Source organism: Gallinula chloropus (assembly GCF_964237585.1).
Source record: "Gallinula chloropus genome assembly, chromosome: 3".
NCBI classification, from domain to species: Eukaryota; Metazoa; Chordata; class Aves; order Gruiformes; family Rallidae; genus Gallinula; species Gallinula chloropus.
The window spans coordinates 116,434,119-116,456,110 of NC_140087.1; the positions used below are offsets into that span (position 1 = coordinate 116,434,119).

The window sequence follows — 21,992 nt, forward strand, 5'->3', positions numbered from 1 at the left end:
AGGGCCACTAACCTCCAGGCATGGAGCTACACAAGGTTGCCCTGGGCCCCATCCAACCTGGTCTTGAACACCTCCAGGTACAGGGCATCCACCACCTCTCTAGGCAGCCCATCCCAGCACCTCACCACCCTCTCTGTAAAGAGCTTCCCCCTAATATCTAATCTAAACCTTCCCTCCTTTAGGTTTAATCCATTTCCCCTTCTCCTGACATTATCTTCCCTTTTAAAAAGTTGATTCCCCTCATGTTTCTCTGCTCCCTTCAGGGACTGGAAGGCTGCATTCTCTTCTCCAGGCTGAACAAGCCCAGCTCCCTCAGCCTCTCTTCGTAGGGGAAGTGCTATGGCAAATGGCAAAACTTAAGGATTAACTACTCTCAAGCCATTGCATCAGACTTCTTGACAGTAATCAGCTGGACTTGTAATCAGGGTCATGTTCTTTAAAGCTAACCAATTTAACAAAGCCGAAATACAGCTAAGATGGCAGAGATGCCCTACACACTGCTACAGATACAGATAAACCTGGGCTCCAACAAACCTGCCATGTCAGGTACCCTGTTGTGCTACATTACACAACTCCTGGACAGCAGCAAAAAATCAACTGTCTGTTGGAGTTTTCTTATTTCTGCAAATTATGCATTCCATGTAAAACAACCCACTTAGGTATTTCCACATAAAACAAAAATAAACTTCAAATTACAATATGGAAGTCAAAAAAATAGAGTCTGCTCTGGGACCAGGCAAAATGAGCTGTATACACATCACATAATTGAAGTTAATTTTTAATGCAGGGTTGGCACTCCCACAAGATGTTTTGGATAGACTTAAAAATATCTCCCTAGATAAAGCTACGTAATTTGGTAGCTAAATGAAGTCATAAATTCTTGGAGATAATGGAGGAAAAAAAAAATTGTTATAAATAGAACCACAATGGAACTGGATTATCTAGGGGACAAGTAGGATGTTAGGAAGAAGTTCTCTACTGAGAGGGCAGTTGGGCACTGGCACTGGCTCCCCAGGGAAGGGGTCACAGCACTGAGCTGGGCTGAGGCCAAGAAACATCTGGACAATGCCCTCAGTCCCGTGGCTTGGTCTAGGCTGGCCCTGTGTGGAGCCAGGAGTTGGACCTGATGATCCTTATGGGCTCCTTCCAGCTCAGGAGATTCTGTGATTGTATGAAAAGGTATGCACCAATTTTCTTACGCAAGAAATTTCACATACAACTGTATGACAGCATGCCAGCAGCTCCACAGTAAGTCCTGAGTCGAGAGAGTCACTTCTATAGTCATGAGGTAGAAACTGCATAAGGAGATCACTCCATAGCAAGAGATGTCCAGCTTTACAGCTGAACACTAAAAGCCAGGCAAAAAGTTAAGGCACTTTGAGCAAGTGCTCAAATATAAGCAAATTAATGCAATGGGACTGCTGCAATAAAACTTCAGGCCCTAGGTCTATCCCATTCCAGGAGGCTACTGCACAAGCAGGTTTAAATGCATTTTCCACAGAAATGCAAGCAAAAACTCCTTCAGACTCTTGCATTTGCCTAACTGTGCAAAGGTACACAACACTACACAAAAACACAGTACATGCAAACGTTTAATATTTTAAGAAAAATATTTGACAAGGGAATACTTCTCCAGAGAGGACTAAGTAAGGGATGTGAGCTCCCACCAGCCTTACCTTTCGGTTTACTTTCAGCTTCTGGCTTCGTGACTTCTGACAGACTTTCAGCTTTGGTACTGGGGAAATGAATTAGCTTTGTTCCAGAGGGATGGTTAGGTGATGGCTACATGAATGAAAAAGAATTTCTGTTAATAAAAGTTCATCATGAGTTTTACTTTTGTTCAGGCTATAGGACAAACTCTCATTTTTAATAGCTGAGATGATATGAATGACCATCTCCAAGAGATTCAGTGAGCAATCCCATGAACTACTTAACTTACTGTAACTACTTCATTACAGCCACTGCAATAAGAATTTTGTCTCCTGATTAAAGACACAGCAAAGCGTTCAAACAGGAAACCAATCTCAGGACATCATCAGATACACTTCTGCAATCATATTTCAGCAGCCCCAAGTGTTATTGTGCCGTTCCTCTGCACACTGCCTCCTCCAGTGCAGCACAGAAAGGGTTGTTTAAAGAGCTCAGATCAAAGCAGCTCACTGATCACGCTCTGCACTGCAGTACAGCAGGACTGTTCAGTAGCCATACACCACCTCAGCAGACACAGCAATCAGTTTTCAACTACTCAGACAAATGGAAAAGCACATAAAAGCCTGTCCCAGCTTCCCTTCACTCAGCAATTCATGTAGAACAGAACCAATAAACTTCACTAGAGATCGCTCCTGAACAAAAAACCACAGAGCCGCTGCAACCAGTAACAAGCTTCAGAGTTAACAGCTAACAAAAATAATTGTTCCAGTACTGTTGGGTTCCCCCCACCCCCCCCCCAGGAGACTTACTGAGCTGCTAGGACACCTCAGACAGCTGCAGCTGCTTTTTCACAGCCCTATGAGCTACAAACATAAAATATGATCTTACTTACCTGAGCAGCCCTAAGAGCACTACTGACATGAAAAATCCCATTGCCTTTAGTTACTCTCTTCATTTGCATTTACAGTTAAACCTTGCAGACTCTCTACTGCCACAGAAACTCGATTTACTCTCCTTAAAAACCAGACGATGCCTGTGGGCTGGCGTTTGGCACCTCCAGCATACCATGGGGGAAGCCACGATCACTTGGGATGTTCTTGGAGTACATATGCAATTTAGCTCACTCCAAAATGCTATATGAAGGAAGCACTAAAATAACCCACCTATGAGATTAAACAAGTCCGGTGTGCAAACAGACCTCTCCATTTCCCCCTTCCAAACCAAGATGCTATTAGAAGTAAGAGAGGAAGTTTAGGCAGACAGGGTATAAATAGCCCGAGCGCAGGCAGGATGCTGGGACCAGCTGAAACCTATTTCTCTCCTGAAGGAACACATATATGCTTGAGCACTTCAGATACATCAGTGCTCAGCCTTCTGTGCCCAACAGTCTCCATACTCAATTCCCCAAGGGAAGAAAGCCCTCTCTGCTCTAGAGTTCTCTCAGCTCTGGAGTTTCAGCGGTGACAGCTTTTTTCTTTACCAGCTTAAAGACTGAAAATGCCCTTCCAGCATCCCTCAATCTAACTCCAAAGCAACTGGAGCACAAATTCAAAGAAACCATCCATTTTTGCAGGACTTTCATGAGAATTATCTCCCTGGAGCTGACCAGGCTGTTCCGTAAGTCTCTCTGCCTTTGGGATGACTTCAGCAACAAGCGTAAATGGAATATTAAGTGCTAAACTCAACTGTTTATTTCATTGTCTTTAAGATATGCAAAACTGTTTTCTCACTTCATTTCCCCTCTTGCTGAGAAACAGCCTACAATAACTTCCCAGACAAGCCAACAAAACAGAGCACCAACATATTTTAGTGTTTACAGACAGTCAAATTACAAAATCCAAAACATCTGAGCAGACTTCACATTAACTGAACATATTTCAGATAGACACTGTATTCTCCCAATATACAAGGTAGAAAGTAGGGAAGCATTTTTGAACAACCAATCTCACAACAAAAAAGCAAACTGAACCTGAGTCTAACAGCATTCACACAGAGATGTAGTGATACTTTAAGCGACAAAGCCTGAAGAGAATCAAGAAACATCAACATGCCTTCACAGACTCAAAGAAAGGTTTGGGTTGGGAGGAACCTTAAAGATCCTTATCCAGCTGCACCCCCTGCCATGAGCTGAGACACCCTTTGCTAGTCCAGGATGCCCAAAGCCTCATCCAACCTGACCTTGAACCCTGAAAGGGATCCAGAGGCAGCCACAGCTTCTCTGGGAACCCTGTGCTAGGGCCTCACCACCCTCATAAGAAATCATTTCTTCCTTATGTCCAATCTAAATTTACCCTCTTCCAGTTTAAAACCATTGTTCTTTGTCCTGTTACTACAGACCTCAGTAAAAAGCTTCTCTCAACCCTCCTTACAACCACCTTTATATATTAAAAGGATGCAATAAGGTCTCCTCAGAGTCTGCTCTTCTCCAAGGTGAACATCATCTTCCTTAGGAGGTAACATTCCCAGAGCCTTAAACAGAAGGTGACACTCTTGTAATCTTCATTTTCTGAGTCATCTGATGTTTTGACTGGATTAGAGAGAACACATACCATGCCTACAGGTAGATGAGCACTGCTACAAGGGAAAAGATATTCAATGAAATCTTAGAGAATCTCTATCCTCTTCCCAGGGACTCATCCCACCTTTTGCCTTACAACACTACAAGGACTTCTGTAGCAGCAAAGGAAAGTAGATCAGTCAGCAGAGCAGCATTAATGACCATAACTGCAGGCAAAAAACTGAGATCAGACAAAGGTTTTAAAAGCTTTCTTGAATCGATCACCCAAGGTAGAACTGAAATGTTGGTTGATCTCAGCCGTCTTGAATTTATCAAAAGCTGAAAATCCATACGTAAGGCTTTTGGTATAAACAATGCCTAAGTTCAAGAGAAAGGGCTGAGCAATGCTGTTGTGCTCCCAAGGGATAAGAGCAGTCTCAGGTTCAGATTAAAATAAAACTTCAACTAAAGCAATTTCACTACCATCATGTTATCTGCTGTCTCCTAAGCTTTAAGTTCGATGTACAGAATAAAATGTTCTTTCCCCCCCCACTCATAAAAGAGAAGGGGAAAAGAAAATTAAAAGAGGAATGCAGGAGCGTAGAACAGCATTGTTCAGGCTTCCAGAATCAATAGTTTATGCAGCTCATTAACCTGAGACATCAAAACCAAAAGCTTGGCAGCATTCACTAAAGGACATTTACGCTGGTAATGACAATTAACACCTAGAACAGAACAGCAATCTCACCACCCACCAAAACTTGGTATGAATAAACAAAAAAACCCACCTCAGAAACTGCAGAAACCCCAAAGCATTCCTTGTTTTAAAGGCCACGTTTAAATTCTACAGCAGGATATAGCAGCCTAGTTTCAGATGGCATACAAAGCCTATCACAAAGAGCCAGGAGACACCTCATACTGGAGATGTGTTCGAGAAATTAAAATGTCTTACACCACATGGCTTTGAAATGACAATTTTTATATCAGCTTAGTTTTTCCTCTCTGATGTTTTAAATACCAAAACATGTGAACAGACCTCTCAGAATCAACGTTAAATAGGGTTTAATATGAAAGATGCTTGAGGGGATTTGTTTTGTCTTCTACGCAAGAGGGCTGTGAGATGATTAAGAGTCTGATTATGGAAGAGTATGAATAAACATTTGTCAAAAGCATTTGACACTATCCCACATGATATCCTTGTTTCTACATTGGAAAGATATGGATGTGACACATGGACTGTTTGGTGGATAAGAATCTGCCTGGGTGGTTGCACTGAAGGAGCTGTGGTCAACAGCTAAATGTCCAAATCGAGAACAGTGACAGGTGGTCTTCTGCTGGTCAGTACTGGGACCTGCACTATGTAACATCTTTGTCAGTGACATGGGCAGTGGGATTGAGTGCACCTTCAGTAAGCTTGCTGATGACACCAAGCTGGGGGATGCGGTCAACATACTGGAGGGAAGGGATGCCATCCAGAAGGACCCTGACAGGCTGGAGAGGTGGGACTATGTGAACTGCGTGACGTTCAACAAGGCCAAGTGCAAGGTCCTGTACAGGGGTCAGGGCAATCCCAAGCACAGCTACAGGCTGGGTGGATAATGGATGGAGAGCAGCCCTGAGGAGTACAACTTAGGTACTTGTTGGTTAGGTACTGTTGGAGTCCAGAGGAGGCCACAAAGATGATCAGAGGGCTGGAGCACCTCTGCTATGAAGAAGGCAGGCTGAGAGAGTTGGACTTGTTCAGCCTGGAGAAGAGAAGGCTCTGGGGAGACCTCATAGCAGCCTTCCAGTACCTAAAGGGGCTACAGAAAAGCTGGAGAGGGACTGTTTACAAGGGAATGTAGTGACCGGACAAGGGGTAATGGGCTTAATTTAAAAGAAGGTAGATTTAGATTAGACATTACAAAGAAATTCTTTATTAAGAGGGTGGTATAACACTGGCACAAGGTGGCCAGAGAAGCTGTGGCTGCCCCTGGATCCCTGGCAGGGTTCAAGGCCAGGTTGGATGGGGCTCTGGGTACTCTGGGTTAGTGGAGGGTGTCTCCGCCTATGGCAGGGGACTTTGACTGGATGACCTTTGAGGTCCCTTCCAACTCAAACCAATTTGTGATTCTTGGTCACTTGTTTTCAAGTGACAAACAATGCCTTTTCAGCTTTGTACGATATGACATTATGAGCATGATTTAGGGAATGGAGCATCTCTTATGAGGAAAGGCTGAGGAACCTGGAGAAGAGAAGGCTGAGAGAATATCTGCTCAACACATATAAATACCTGAAGGGTGGCTCTCAAGAAGGTGGGGCAGTCTGTTTTCACTGGTGCCAAGTGACAGAACAAGGGGCAATGGACATACACTGGAACAGAGGAAGTTCCATCTCAATGTGAGGAAAAATTTATTACTGTGATGGTGACAGAGCATTGGGACACACTGCCCAGGGAAGATGTGGAGTCTCCTTCTCTGGAGAGATTCAAAACCCTCCTGGATCCTGTCCTGTGTGATATGCCCTAGGTGAACCTGCTTGGCAGGGGGTTGGACTAGACGATCTCTAGAAATCCCTTCAAACTCCAACAATTCTGTGATTATGTCTTCAGACTCAAGTATTCTACATTATTTTTACAGGAAACCCAAAAATAGTAAAATTAACTGCTACAAACCTTATCTTGCTTTTTCTCTTCTGACTCATTACTGGACAATCTTGTCTTAAGTTTCACCGAGCCTTCTTTAAAGATATCGCCAAACCCAATACCTCGGATTTTCTTTGGCTGTGCTGGTCCAGAGCCAGGTTCACTCCCATTTCCTGGAGAAACCACAGGTGAGGTAGGACCACTGAAAACTGACTCTGAAAGTTAAAAAAAAAAAAAAAAAAAAAAGAAAGAAAATGTTGTTTTAATATTTGAAATGACACATGTAGTTGCCAGACTATTCAAAGTAGTAAGTCGCTAGATGGCTGATATTTCTTCTTGTTTCAATTTTCACTCAGGCTCCAGTTTGTTAGTTGTATGAAACATAGCTTACCTTAAAGAGGTAGCTTTAATCCAACATTTAAAATCTTGTCATTCATGCAGCTATAGCTGCTGAAAGTGATAATCAATAAAGGTCCATGCTGAGTCCTACCATATCTCAACAGCCAGAGGAAAAAACCTGTGTTTAGAATGATGCCTCTTGAGGCATCGAAGTGAATATTTCCTATTGCTCAAATATAGTATCAGAAATACCTAAAAAGCTTCTTGCAAATTTATTTAAAGTGGTTTTTAACCCAGTAAGAGTTAAATGAGGTAAAAATTCAGCCAGATATAGTGGTTTCAGGTTAATCACTGGCAGATAACAATTGCTTAAGATTCTTTTAATCTTTCCATTTTAAGGGACCACATTTATCCAACACCAAAATATAGTTCAGAGAAGAATGTAATTTAAATGTTAGGAGCTTTTAAGACTTTTTTTTTTCCTTTCACTTTTAAATTACAGTCAAATATGTCAAAACCTACAAGCTAGTATTCAGGGGAAAAACTTTTTCCACGTGCAAAATTCCAGGAGATAGCCATGTGAATGTAGACAGCTTTTATAAATCAAATTCAAAACAGTCTTCCAGATAAATTCCTCCCAGCACATGCATGCCTGGGAATTGCAATAAAGGTTAAAGCCTCTTCTCTCAACCATAAATTTAAGAGGTTTTGATAATCCCACTAAATTACTTTAGTTTCTCACCATTCCTCAACCCAGTTACTCTTCATTTAGATATCTAGAAATTGCATTGATGAGTCCAGCCTGCATATTTGAATGACCATAGCTCAGTGAATAGGGCATTTAGTTCCCCAGGAGTGAGGAAAAGTAGCATCAGACTCTTTAGATCCTGTGAAAATACTGAGCGTTAAATATAACATAATCCTGGGGGTGTGAGGGACTGAAAAATCATTATTTGTCAGTTACTGATAAAATACACAATTAATTTAAATTAATCTGATTTCAGTATTCAGGAACACTGAAAGGAGGATGTAGAGAGTTGGGTCTCTTCAGCCAGGTGACAGGAGATAGGACAAGGGGAAATGTCTCTAAGCTGTGCGAGGTCAGGCTCAGATTAGATGTTAGGAAACAATTTTTTACTGAAAGAGTTGTCAGGGCCTGGAACAGGCTGCCCAGGGAGGGGGTTGAGTCACCATCCCTGGATGTGTTTTTAAAAAGGGTAGATCAGGTACTTAGAGATATGGTTTAGCATAGGACAGGAATGGTTGGACTTGATGATCTTAAAGGTCTTTTCCAACCTTGTGATTCTGTGAATCAAGACTGAGACATACCCATCAGTAAATCCATCTCATCAGAGAGCACTTAAACTCAGGGAATGTGACCTCCAAGGAGAGCAGTCCCAAATACCTCAGTGACTGTCAAGTCAAACAACTCTTATTTTGTGCTATTGCAATTATTTCCTGAATTCACCAAACAAATCCAAGCCAGCCTTTCTCTTTCCTGTCTCTGAGCAAACCCTTGTTGAGAACAATCAATACTGAACATCTTTTAAATGAGGGTGCCCATTATGACAAGGGGAAAAAAAAATAAATCCCTTTTTTTCCTTGAACATTATATAGCTGTTTTTACACATCGATTAACTTGCATTAAGACCTTGTTCCCAAAGAGCTGTCCCATTCCAGCAGTATCATATCACAAGCCCCCAGCCTTCTAGCAGGTTTTCATAGACAAAAAGGGAACAAAGTGCCCTACAAAGCACGCACCTGCCTGGCACCACTCAAATACTGTTCAGTACAGAGCATCCACTTCTGCCTAAACTGTACAATCACAGCAACAAAGGCATGGCTAAATGTAAATACTGCCTTAAAAACATTTTATGGTTGGATTAAAACATAATAAAGAACCAGAGCCCCTCCTTCCTAGGATTCATTCTGAGCTGAGGTTGTGTTGATTCAATTCACATTTTATTTCTCAACTGACATGGTTAAACACTTGAGTTTCCCATCTTCAAGAACTCATGTCAGTGAGAATAAGACTGGAAAAAAGCTATTGAACAGATGAATAAGTTAATATTCAATATGAAAAATGCTCAAGTCTCAATACAATAACATTTCTACTGCTAAAATGCAGAATATACATTTGTAAGATCAAGGCCTCGACTGCGGTTTTATTAAGAGTGTATTGGAATCAAGGCACAAGGTATCTTCATGCTCAGCATCAATACCTTCTAGAATGCAATTTAATGCTTACCATTCTTAGGAAGGTTGAATTCTTTACAACTTTTGTTGTACTAGAATCAGAATACTCCAAATTATATTTGAGATCTAAAATGACTTTGCTAAGGGTTTCCTATAAGCAGAATACCACCTGTGTCATCCAGAGAGTCCTGTGTTTCTCCATCATCTGGCAATTCCAATTCTTTCACAAAGTTTGAAGGAAACAACCCTGCCTTCCCATTTAATGTTCCACTCCACCAGCCTTCTTCGACCTGTAGAGAAGTATTTTGCTTATTAGCGATAAAGCAAAAGGAAATTCCTATCAGGTTACTCATAAAACTCTGAAAACAACTTTGGGAAAGTTCAAATGACCATGATTTCTCTTTAGAGAAACCTACCAAACAGAAACAGTAGGCAAAAAGAAGAAAAATCATTTACTCTCACTTCTATAACTACAGAAACGATCCTGAAACATGAGACTAGCCCTACACCAACTGACCCAGAAAAGCAGGAAAACATTCATCAACTTTCTCAAATAACAGGTGTCACACATCAAACCAAGGGAAAAAACCCACATTAAACTGTTTATGAAATAAAGATGCAACTAGCTAGCCTAGCTTTCCAAGGAAATGTTTGCATCCTCTTGCTGTCCAACTGTTTGTTTGTTTTCTCTAGATTCCACCAGTCCTGTTCCCACTGGCCTCCTATTCCCTGAGCAGTTTCAACCGAATTTGATCAGGAGACAAATACATGGTTCAAATACATAATTTCTACAGATGATGCTGGGTAGAACAGAAAAAAAAAATCTTTAAGGGCATTCCAGACTAACGGAAATCCAAGCTATCCAGTCCTTCCAGCAGGAGGCAACTGGTGGAGCAGCACACACTGAGCTCTAGGTGCACCTCAAAGTTCAGATACTTTCCCACCAGAGCCAGCAAGCTGAGACATGTGAGGATTTTGTGGTGGCACACAGCAGTCTTAAGGGCAGAAGTCTATTAGATGCCAAATTTTGTGGACTTTGCTATTCACAAAATGACTCATTTTTGAACTGGAAATAAACATGTTCAGGAATTAGGGAATAGGCCAAGGCCAGTGTTCAGCTATGTGCTTGGGTTGCTGGTGTGACATTTGTACTGCAATACCCCAAAATTTAACGGGGTGTTTCTCAGGAATACCCCACAGCCCAAAGCACAACAAGCAAAAGCTGGGCATGCCTTGGTGATGGTGTAAAACAGTGCTGGGAGAGCAAGAACTACACTCTTCAAAGTGAAGAATGGTTTTCAAAATTTCCTAAGTCAACTGCCTTTGCTAATGAGCTCTCCTCAGAAACTATAATTAAGATAAGTTTTCAAAATATTTCATTTCAATTCCCTTGTTTGGGGGCTGGAAGGCTTTTTTGTGATAAGAAAGAAAAGCCATAGAGGAAAGTAAAAAAAAAAACCAACCCAGCAGTTGTTTACATTATCTTTTTTTAGCCTTGTTTTGTAGGTCACTAGGTTTGACACACAGGCAGGGTTTTTAAAGGCCTGCCTGCCTACCTCCAGGCAAGCGGAACACATACCAAAACCTGGCAGCTAGAGGCAGACAGGCAATGAAAAGAGAGCTGTTACTTTTAAAGACACCCTGGTGCTCAAATACAGCACAGCCATGGATGGTTCAAACCCAGACTCCAGTCCTCTGAAACAAATCTGAAGCAAAAAGTTTACTGACAAGTGCTGACCAGGCTCTGGCACACAGAAAACTAACACACTGATGCCTTGACTCACCCATACTACACCCAAAAGCCGTGAGAAAAGGACTTTTAAATGCTTATGGTAGAGAAAGCGACTCAAGCATCCATTTATACTTCTGCCAAGAAACAAAGTCAGCAAAGCATGCTACAGCCTTGCAAGGGAAAAGGGTGCCAGGTCAGACAGTCAGAAATAAAGCAAGTACCTTGTGTGTGCTTGCTCTGGCCTCCTTGCCACGTTGTATTTAAGAAACCTGACTGTATACAAACTACATCACCAGAAAAAGGTATCTTTAATTGATGTTAAAAAGCAGGTTAGAGAGCTCTACATGCTCTGGTGAAGAGGACCGGTCCATCTCCAGGCACTAGCAACTCAGGTGACAATTTTGCAACTCTTCCATCTCAAAAGCTTAGGACCTGATACAATTTCCACAAGAGGGAGTCACAGCCCTAATTCCCACATCCATACTACTTGTGAGCATGAATTCCACCAACTTATTCCTACAAGATGATGACAACTCAGACTTCTCCTCAAAGGAGGGGAAAAAAGGCTGAAACAAACAGTTTTGCAAACCTGGCTGGGGGTTTTTTGTTGTTGTTGTGTTTTATGTTTGTTTTGCAATAAAAGCTCCACTAATTGAGTCATATGAATTTTTTTTATGCTTGACAACACCACATGCAAATAGTACAAATGTAACACTACAAAAATAAATCTGTTATTTAATGCTGTGTGTGACAGGAGCCAGGGGACGGAAAAGGTTTTGCAGCAACAACACAGTTATCAAGTGCACTTGCTGCATTCTGCATGCAAAACCTATATATACTGAAAACAAAACCCCTGTGGTTTCAGCCAGCACACAGCACAAGGGCCTTCTTCCCTAAAAGCTACTTCTGATCCTTGTAGCCTGCTCTGTTCTGTACTAACCATTTAATTTCTCAACCCATTTCACTCCATCTTTGGCATCAAGATCAGTAGTATCAGTTTTAACTGCTCAGTTTATGAAGACATTACAGAAACATCATTCTCAGGTAACTGGCAGAACTGATCCCCTTGCAGAGCTGACTTTACCTCATTTTACCCAGTAAAAGAAATTGACCAAATGATCTTTGATTGAAGGAACAGTTACAGCATCATAGAATGGTTTGGATTGGAAAGGATCTCCAAGCCCATCTAGTTCCAACCCCCTGCCATGGACAGGGACACCCTCCATTAGCCCAGGGTGCCCTAAGCCCCATCCAACCTGCCCTTAAACCCTGCCAGGGATCCAGAGGCAGCCACAAACTCTCTGGGCAACCTGTCCTGTGCCTCACCATGTTCTCTGAACATATATAAACCTCAGCTTTTATATATAAATGGAAGCAAAGATCGTCTCACAGTAACGAAGGCCAGTTACCCCAGCACACTGCACAAAAAATGGATGGTGTTTTCCACCATTCTTAACATTTCTGGTCCATCAGTACAACTTTGCGAGGCAGACTGAGCCTACACCTGTCAGGTCTATGTTAAGCCATTGTAAAGACAGCATGCATACAGCTCTGTGCTACAGTTAGCTGAGAGATTTTTTTTTGCAGTAGCATTTGCCTAAAAATTTGATTAACAGTTTTTTTCTCTGGAATAGCAAATGTTGGGCACTACAAATCCGTATTTTCAAATCATTAGGTAAGGAAGAAACATGGGAACTGACCAAAAACATAGTAATAAAATAAAATCTATGTTTTCCTAAGAAAACAGATGAAGAAATGTTTTCATGGTTTTATTCTGTTTGGACTCTTGGTCAACTCTGATACATCACACTGAGCATCCCTCCCAAAATAATTCCAGGTGTTGATGTGTGAAACCCAAACCAGCTGCTTCCGTAGCACTTTACAGCACATAATACCTCTTGTAAGTGCTTATGTTGGACCAGAGTCATGACTACTGTGTAGAAGCACCATCCATAAATTAAACTGGTGAGGCTATCCAGGAGCACCCCTTTACAACACACCCACACACAATGGTATTTATGAAACACTGATTTTAGCAAGCAGGTTTTACAAGTCACTTGCTCTGTTTATTCAAAGGGAGCAAATTCTACAAGTTGTTTGTGCAAATGCATGGAAAAGCATAACTTTTTCCTTGCAAGGAGAATGGAAAAGTCCTTCCTGGCAGCTGTCAGCATCCTGGAGAGTTAGGACTCTCCTCAGATGAGGTCAGGCATGTGAAAAACACAATCTCAGAAAGCTACTTAAAACGCACCACCAGACAGATGGCCAAGAAGAAAAGTTTAGTCTTCTCCTTCCTCAGACCCCCAGGGAGGTAGCAAGAAGAGATGGCACCACTCAGAGTGTATCATGTATGCTTTTTCCACCTAGTTCTGAAAAGGTTCCATCTACAATCTGGCCTTTTCTGCAGGTTCTCTGAGAGATTTCACTCTGCTAAGAGATACTCTTCCCACAGATTCAGGTGTCTCACGACACAAGTTGCTACTATACAAAACAGGTACCAAGGAAGCACATAGGTAGGAAAAGGCAAGAAACCCCCATCCCAAATATAGGGGGCTGTTGCCAAAGTCTGAACATCAAGACAGCTTCAGCTGCACTTCTTACACAGTGGAAAAGGAAGACAATAGAAATAAAATGGTTTTGAATGCATTTATATGCTCTATTTTTTTGTGCAAGTGGTTTGAAATGCTACAGTTAGGGGTAACGCTAATTGCTGCAAATACTGTCACTTCAAAGCTTCAATAAGTTTGCAAGAAAAATCAGGTAAAATAACAGTTTTCAACTAAAGCAAGTGAAGAATATGTCAGCTTGAAGGCAACTGGCCAAACAAGTTTAGCACAAACAAGGATCACAGACAGGGCCAAAGAACTGTAAAAGTCTTTTTCAAAAGGAATCTGTGTAACAGAGATCACAGTTTATTGCTGTGACAATCAAAGACCTCCCCAACACATCTAGGAGATTAGGATTGGATCCTGAGAGAAAGAATTCCTAACCTATTAGCTTCAGCTTCAAATATGCTAAGTTGTTTTTCCAACACCCTTGCAATTCAAGTATTCAGAAAAAAAAAAAACCCCAACCAAAACCCCAAAAGCCACCAATTTGAATTTTGGCTCCACTCAGAGATGATCAGCTCTGTAAAACAGCTTACCTCTTCATTGATGTCAATCACATCCCCCAGCTTGAGTTCCAGCTCATCCTCGTTCTGTGGGACGTATTCGAAGAGCACTTTGCACTGTCGCTTCTTGGACTCTGAGCAAAAAGGAACAGCAAAAGTAAGAACACTGGCAAAGGAAAACTACTGTTTCTTCCATGCAGCTCCTGAGGGTCAAATCCAACCAGAGCAACCATAATTCATTCCAAAAAGCTACATAGTGTCTGCTGCTGTTTTTCTGATTTATGTCACTTCAGGCTACTGAGCTATCTATATCTTTGAGCCTGAAAACCATCAAGCTCCACAGACTGCCTATTACAGAATCATATAATCTTTAAGGTTGGAAAACACCTTTAAGATGATCAAGTCTAACCATCAGCCCAGCACCACCATGTCAACTAAACCATGTCCCGAAGTGCCACTTCTACACGTTTTTTGAATGGCTCCAGGAATGGTGACTCCACCACCTCTCTGGGCAGCCTGTTCCAAGGCTGAAATTTTTCCTAATATCCAATCTAAACCTCCCCTAATGCAACTTCAGACCGTTTCCTCTTGTCCTATTGCTAGTTACCAGGGAGAAGAGACCAACCCCCACTTCACTACAACGGCCGTTCAGGTAGATGTCAAGAGCAATACAGTCTCCCCTCAGCCTACTTTTCTCCAGTCTAAACAACCCTGGCTCCCTCAGCCTCTCCAGGTAAGACTCATGCTACAAACCCTTTACCAGCTTGGTTGCCCTTCTCTGGGCACACTCCAGCACCTCAATATCCTTGTCACAAACAAACACTACACTGCCAATTATCAACATGCTATAAAATAAAAAAAAAACCCCACCAAACATGTTGACACAAGCAAGTCAGATAAATCCCCAGGACAATGATTTTCAAGCTACTTCCTGACTAAAATCTGCAAAAACTACAAGTGCTGCCAGTTGCGGTGTTAGCACTTGCTTGGAAGAAAACGTGCAAGTTGGAGCCTCCAGTCTTTAAGGAATCCTGCTAGGGATAGCAAGTATTTTGTACTGCACAACACTGAAGTGCCATGGCCTCTCTGCCCTCTAAGAAAGCCCTTGCTAACTACAGGTCTGAGGTAACACTAACATTTGCTCGGCTCATATTTCAAAATCCAAGCTTATTTTTATCTGTAAATGCAAAAACCTTCCCCTTTTCTCAAAGTTTAACCTGAACTTCAATTAGCAGCGTTTGACAAAGGCAAAATTAGAATGAGAGGGCAGTCTTCAGATGTTTGCCACACATCATTAAAGCTTTGCAGGCATTAAAAAGACAAAATGACATCCCAAGAGAGGAGAGCATTGAAGTGGCTTCCAACAACCCCTCAGGCAGAGTGATGCGAACCTAGGATTACCCGTTTACTCTGCACGTATCCTGGAGCGACACTGCTGCTGAACCCAGAGAGTTCAGGTATTTCTCCTTCCAACAAGCAGCTGTGCCTTCAGACCTGTCCCACAACAGAGCAGTCAGTGCTGCTTTTGAAGGTGGCATCATGAGCTATGACCCACACATGATCTCTGTACTCCTCAAAACCAACGTGCCACAGCTCAAGTGAAAATATGAAGTGGTAAAGCTTACGCTCCCAGGAGCTCTATAATTTCCATACTCTCTGTCATGCTGTGCACTCCTTCCATACTCAAGCTTCAGCAATTAAGATCAGCTGGGTAAAATCATTTCAAAACACAGATACTACCTCCAAGATTGATCTATGTCTTCGAATAGCGACCTTTAATGACCACCACACCCAGCATCCTCAGTACAAAACACACCAGGCATCCGAGTAATATTCAGCATATGACATTTCTAAGAGCAAACACGCCAAATCAAGAGCTTTCTACATGCTGATATATGGTGTGGGCTTCAAAGAGCTTAAAAGGGGCAGGAAACAAACAAACCAGAAGTATGAAGCTCTGCGGGTTATTCCTAATAACACGTAATTGCCCACATAATACACCCTTCTTTTGACTCCACGAAACTCCTGCATCAGCCCAGAGGGATTGTTAGCTTAGCAGTAATTGCAAGAAACGGTTCACTGGCCTTTACTACCTCCTGCAGCGCTTTCAGGGCTCCTCCTCTCCATGAGATTAACCGATACCAAAAAAGGCAAATTAAATGTCATGGCCATTTAACAGAACTCTGATTTCAGCATTCCTTTTCCTATTGTAATTCTATCTAACTAAGAGGGGAGGAAACAAAACCACAGATACACTTCGCATCCAGAACTCGCTCTTCACCTGCAGTGTGTTTTCAGTGATACACAGTTTAGGAAGCGCTGCCTTCCAGTTTTGAAAACCCCCTTGATTAACTTAAGGAAGCTAACTGATCTCCTTAGAAAACACTCCAGCCTCATGTGGTACAGCAGGACTGCTGGGCTAGCAGCCTCAGGCAATTCTGTCCCTTTCCAAAACAACCTGTCGGGCTTCAGGTTTTATTTGTTTTGTACAGGGTAAACAAAATTTAGCCTTTCTTGCCATAATTTAGCATGGTTCCTGTGTTTTCCTGTTCCTGAATAAAGGCAGCCATCTAATTGATAGGAACACTGCCTGCAGCTTGCCACCCACCCTATATAAAAGACTTGCCAGGAAGAGACACCCTACCTCACTGGACATTGGAAACTTGCTATTAAAGAAGCTTAACGTTCTTTGTAACTTTGTAGACTTCGTTTTACCAGGTTAGGAACCAGAAATGGAAAGACTAAGCACTGGAAACCTTTTGAAAGGAGTGAGCGATTACCCAGGCACACAGCAAACAGGATCTGCAGGAGCTCTTTTGTCTTCCAGGAAAGAGGGAGCAGCAAGTAAATGGAAATGCAGAGATTGTCCTTGTGCCAAGTAAACATTTGTGTGCTTAAAGGGAAGTGCTGGAACACCATTTTATTCTAGGAGAATGAGACTAGACAGAGCACTGCAGAGCCTGAGACCAAGTTGTACCTACTACTTTGGCCACGGCCATGTAGTCACCAGCTGAGGACAGAAATCTGGGGTTGTTCCAGGGTTACAGAGACCAGAATGAGTAGTGGACACCTGAACTGGGATCAAATCATGTTCATAGAGTAACCTGAGTTTTAAGGACCCATGAGGATCATGCTGATTCTCTTCCAGAGTGTGGTTGCAATAATCTAGGAACAGAGTTAACCCTTCAGGCTAGATTTGCAAAAGCCTGCTGATGCAAACATCTAACAGGCACACATGTGCCCGTGCCAATGTGTACATGCAGATCAGAGTCGCTGAAAAGTAACTGCGAAGGTAACATCCTTAGTTCTAGAAGAAGGTTTCCACAAATCTGTAAATGTGGCAGTTCCATCTCAAGGTTTTAAAAGACAATTTCTGGCTCTTCTTTTATAGGCAAAAACTCAAAGCAGAACCATACCAGAAATGGCATGTTCTGAACTCTGCCTTTAAGAAGGCAAGCTTAAATCATAAACGCCTGCAGTATCTTGTAAGAAAGAGGAAGCCAGAGTGATTTACAGCAATGTCTCTTCTAAGACGTAGGTGTCTGAGTACAAATCACAAGTCACTTTTCTGGATGCAGGAAACGTTAGGGCTTCTGCTCTAAGTTTTATTCAACTTGATTTAAATACTGACATAAACCCACAGAAATCACAGATGCAGAGGGCACTAGGTCTGCATTCCTGACCATCCCGGGGGCTACAGTTACAATCAAAGGAAGACCACTACATTTTCTTAAGACAGCACCAGCCCCACTTTATTTCACACTAGAAACAAGCCTACCAAACCAGAGGAACCTGAAGTAGAAAACCTCTCCTTGTCACAAAACCCTAAATCTGTGGCAAAATTTTTGTTTAGAAGAAATGACTGCAGGAACACTTGTGATTATTATAAACAGACCTGCAGTTCTCCTTCAGGTACCTGATAATACAGGCAGAGCTCACATGCATGAAGTTACAGAACAGCTCTCTGGAACCTGGAAGGGGAATAATTCTGTTCCTAGGAAATTTCATTCCCATTGCTGCTGCTAAGAACTACATGTAAGCTCTCTGCACATGCAATCAGGAGCAGAATCGGCTTAGAATCAAAGATTTTTCCTCTCATGGCGCTAGTTTTCTGTAGAACCTTAAAACTAAGTCAGACATTAAGTAATTCATGTTTATTGAAAACATTCACATCAGCAGCTTATGCAATTGAAGGAACCAGAAAGACTACGTACTCTTCTTGAAGCTCTTGGATGCGGGATGAGGCTGAAATCCTCCTGCTGGAAGCCCATAGGTGCTCATACGCTGCACAAGGCTGGCTACGTTGCCAGATTTCTCCCTCCTGACTGGTACAGCATCATCCTTGGGCTCTACATCCTTCTTAACCTCCTGAAACAAGAGATTTACAAGACTGAGAAGCCATTCCAGATATCATCCAGCTCAGTGTTTTTAGATAGCCGCTCCACAGACTAACAGATTTCAGGTACTTACCCTTTGGTGTGTAACATACTATCCTCAAAGATCATAAACATGCTAAAGGCCTTAATAAACTTGACCCTTCTATACAATCATGCTGGTAAAAAGGTACATTGATGTGTTCAGAAAATTCAGAAAATAAGGGCAGTGTTTTAACCACCTAATCCAACCTAAGAAATGCAGCTTTGAACCCAAAAGTTCCATGTCTTAACCCACAGTTCATTTCTGAAAACATTTTTGAAATACAATTTCAGTAACAGACCCATAGGGTACGGCACTAAATCCAATATTCTAGTATATAAAAGTCTACTAGGTCATCAGCTCTGCCTCAGAAAGCTCAAAGGTTGGTTACAGATAAGATGCAGACATAGTGCTGACTGTGGAAAAGCAAACGAGAGGCAAGAAATAGAAGTGGGAGGAAGTGAGGGGAAAGTGTAGGAGACAAGAGACACACACATAATTTTTCTGGTAATTATCTCCAACCTTATGTTTCTAAATTAAGGAGTTATCACTGGAATTGAATGTGCTAGTCAGGACTGAGAAGCCTATAAACAAGGAAGCATCAGTTCTTGACAGAAAAGGCCATGCACTCAGCAGTTACTCTAGTGCATCAGCTCATTAAATGAGACTCCACCAGAGAACAAATATTCTGAAGTAAGGAAACCATCACTTTGCACAAGAAGAAACCCATTAAGTCAGATCAATGACCCATCCAGTGCAGAACGCAGCTCCCAGAAGTCCCAATCCCAGAGGCTTTTTAGAGAGCTAGCTGGCAACCCAACTCCTCCCACATTCCCACAGCACCCATAAGAGTTTTTCACTTAGGAGATACATCCCCTCCCATCTCCTTTTCAAGTCTGCAGAGGAAGCTGTCTAATGCCTTTCTGGGTCCGTGGTCCTGCCTGCCTCCACAGCTTCCTTGGGGACAGAGGCCAGATACTTACTCTCTGCTAGGTCAAGGAACCCTCATCTGTTTTAAGCTGACACTTCACTAATCCCAGTGCACGCTCCCCATCACTGCGATTGGTTTATTGGTACATCCGAGGCTGTGTAAAGCTGGAACATATCCCCCCTTAGTTTTATCCTCTCAAATGAAGAGCGTCAGCCTTGTCAGCCCCCATCTCACCAGGCAGTTGCTCCATCCCCTTAACCATCTAGCCACTCATCCCCTCCTGTTCTCAAGAGATCTGATGACACCTGGCACCCTGCCTGCGTTTGGGCTTTCACTGCACCCAGAACCAAGTACTCCAGAGAACCAAAAGCAACGGCAGATACACATGAGCTGATGCTCAACTCACAGCTGGTAGTTCCATGCAGGCCCATTATGGATATGGATTGCCTTTCCTTATACACATTCCTTGGCATTTACCTACCTGCAGACTCCTCTGCCAGCTTTTTTGCCTGCTCAGCTCCTTGCTATCAGTATGGCACTGAACTATGTAACAGCGTAACAGCACTCATAAAATGGGACCGTCTGCTGCTACATGCCCTCTCCAGACAAACAAAACTGGTACCACAGTCAGATCCTGAGGCATCCCCACTGTCAAATCTCCTCTATCCGGACAAGTCACCAGTTAAGTCCTTTGCTTCATATTCGTCAAGCAACTTCTTCGCCATAAAATGATTTTTCCTCCAGTTCACTTCATTCATCGAATCACATCATAGACTGGTTTGGGTTGGAAGCGACCTTAAATGTTGTCCAGTCCAACCCCTCTGCCATGGGCAGGGACATCCGCCCCTAGACCAAGGCCTCATTCAAACCTGCCAGGGATCCAGGGGCAGCCACAGCTTCTCTGGGTAACCCTGTGCCAGGGCCTCACCAGCCTCAGAATAAAAACGTTTCTTCTGCATATCTAACCTAAATCTCCTCTCCTTCAGCTTAAACCCATTACCCCTTGTCCTATCATTCCCTGCCCTACAGTCCCTCTCCAGCTTTCCTGTAGCTCCTTTACGTGATGGAAAACTGCAATAACTTGTCCCCAGAGCCTTCTCTTCTCCAGGCTGAACAAGCCCAACTCTCTCAGCCTGTCTTCACAGGGGAGGTGCTCCAGTCCTCAGATCATCTTTGTGGCCTCCTCTGGACCTGCTCCAATAAGTCTATGCCTGTCTTGTACGGAGGCCCCAGAGCTTGACACAGTACTGCAGGTGAGGTCTCATCAGAGCAGAGAGGCAGAATCCCCTCCTCAGCCTGCTGGTCACACTGCTGCTCATTCAGCTCGGGGCATGGTTGGCTTTCTAGGTTGAAGCCCACATTGCTGGCTCACGGTGAGCTTCTGGTCCACCAGTACCATCAAACCCTTCTCCTCAGGGCTGCTCTCCATCCATTCTCCACCTAGCCTGTAGTTGTGCTTGGGATTGCTCTGACCCACGTGCAGGACCCTGCACTCAGCCTTGTTAAACTTCATGCTGTTCACATGGGCCTGCCTGTCAGGGTCCCTCAGGATGGCATCCCTTCCCTCCAGCATGTCAACTGTACCACATAGTTTGGTGTCATCAGCAAACTTGCTGAGGGAGCACTTGATCCCATTTTCCATGTCTCCAACAGAGATTTTCCATCAGGGCAGTCCCAGCACAGACCCCTGCAGAACACACTCATCACTGGTCCACTCTTGGACACTGAGCTGTTGACTGCAACTCAGTGCGACCATCCAACCAATTCGTTATCCACTGAGTGGACCATCCATCAAATCCACATCTTTCCAGTTTGGACACATTGATGTCATGCTTTGCACAAGTCCAGGTAGATGACATCAGTTGCACTTCCCTTATCCACCAGTGCTGTAACTGCATCATAGAAGGCCATCAAATTTGTTAGGCACGATTTGCCTTTAGTGAAGCCACGTTGGCCAACACCTTTCTAGCAGCTTGACAAAGCCACAGTATTCAACTTAAAAATGTATCAGCATTTGAAAGTTTGACTACCCCTGATCTACCCCTGGATTTTTAAAATTATAATCTTTTGCTTTGAAAATTATACAGCTTCCAAAAGCTTCCAGCTGCTCCAGAAACTAAAGTTTCCCCATTTAACTGCTTTCTCAATCATAACACTTTCCAGCAAGGGGTCAGCTCCATGTCCCGTCCCAGGGGTTTGCAGGTTACACAAGGCTTCAGAAGTAACTGCTGCAATAACTTTGTGCAAAGCAGAGATGAGAGTGAGAAATGGGGAAGATATACACAGGTAGCCTGGTCAAAACCATGACCTACTTCTAATAAAAAAACCACCAAAACACAAAACCCACAAAACCACTTCCAAATGCTAGAGCAGGTTGTAAGGTAAGTATCACCTTTATCAATAATTTGTAGTAAGCACAGGTCCAGCAGTAGTATCAAAGGCAGCAAAGTAATTGATAGGCTTCAAGTCATTCACTGTTGTCCATAACAAAAACAG

At 42.9% G+C, this 21,992-nt stretch overlaps 1 protein-coding gene across 1 annotated transcript in view; it reads right to left on the minus strand.

Annotated features, from left to right (window-relative positions):
- Positions 1-21,992, minus strand: part of CD2AP (CD2 associated protein) — a gene marked incomplete at its 5' end in the record, with an annotated part of 72,648 nt that overhangs the window by 26,330 nt on the left and 24,326 nt on the right. Inside the window, 5 exons of the mRNA XM_084261178.1 lie at positions 1,677-1,782; positions 6,801-6,985; positions 9,475-9,595; positions 14,183-14,283; positions 18,364-18,517. Coding sequence (XP_084117304.1) covers positions 1,677-1,782; positions 6,801-6,985; positions 9,475-9,595; positions 14,183-14,283; positions 18,364-18,517 — 667 coding nt within the window. The remainder of the gene's footprint in view (positions 1-1,676; positions 1,783-6,800; positions 6,986-9,474; positions 9,596-14,182; positions 14,284-18,363; positions 18,518-21,992) is intronic.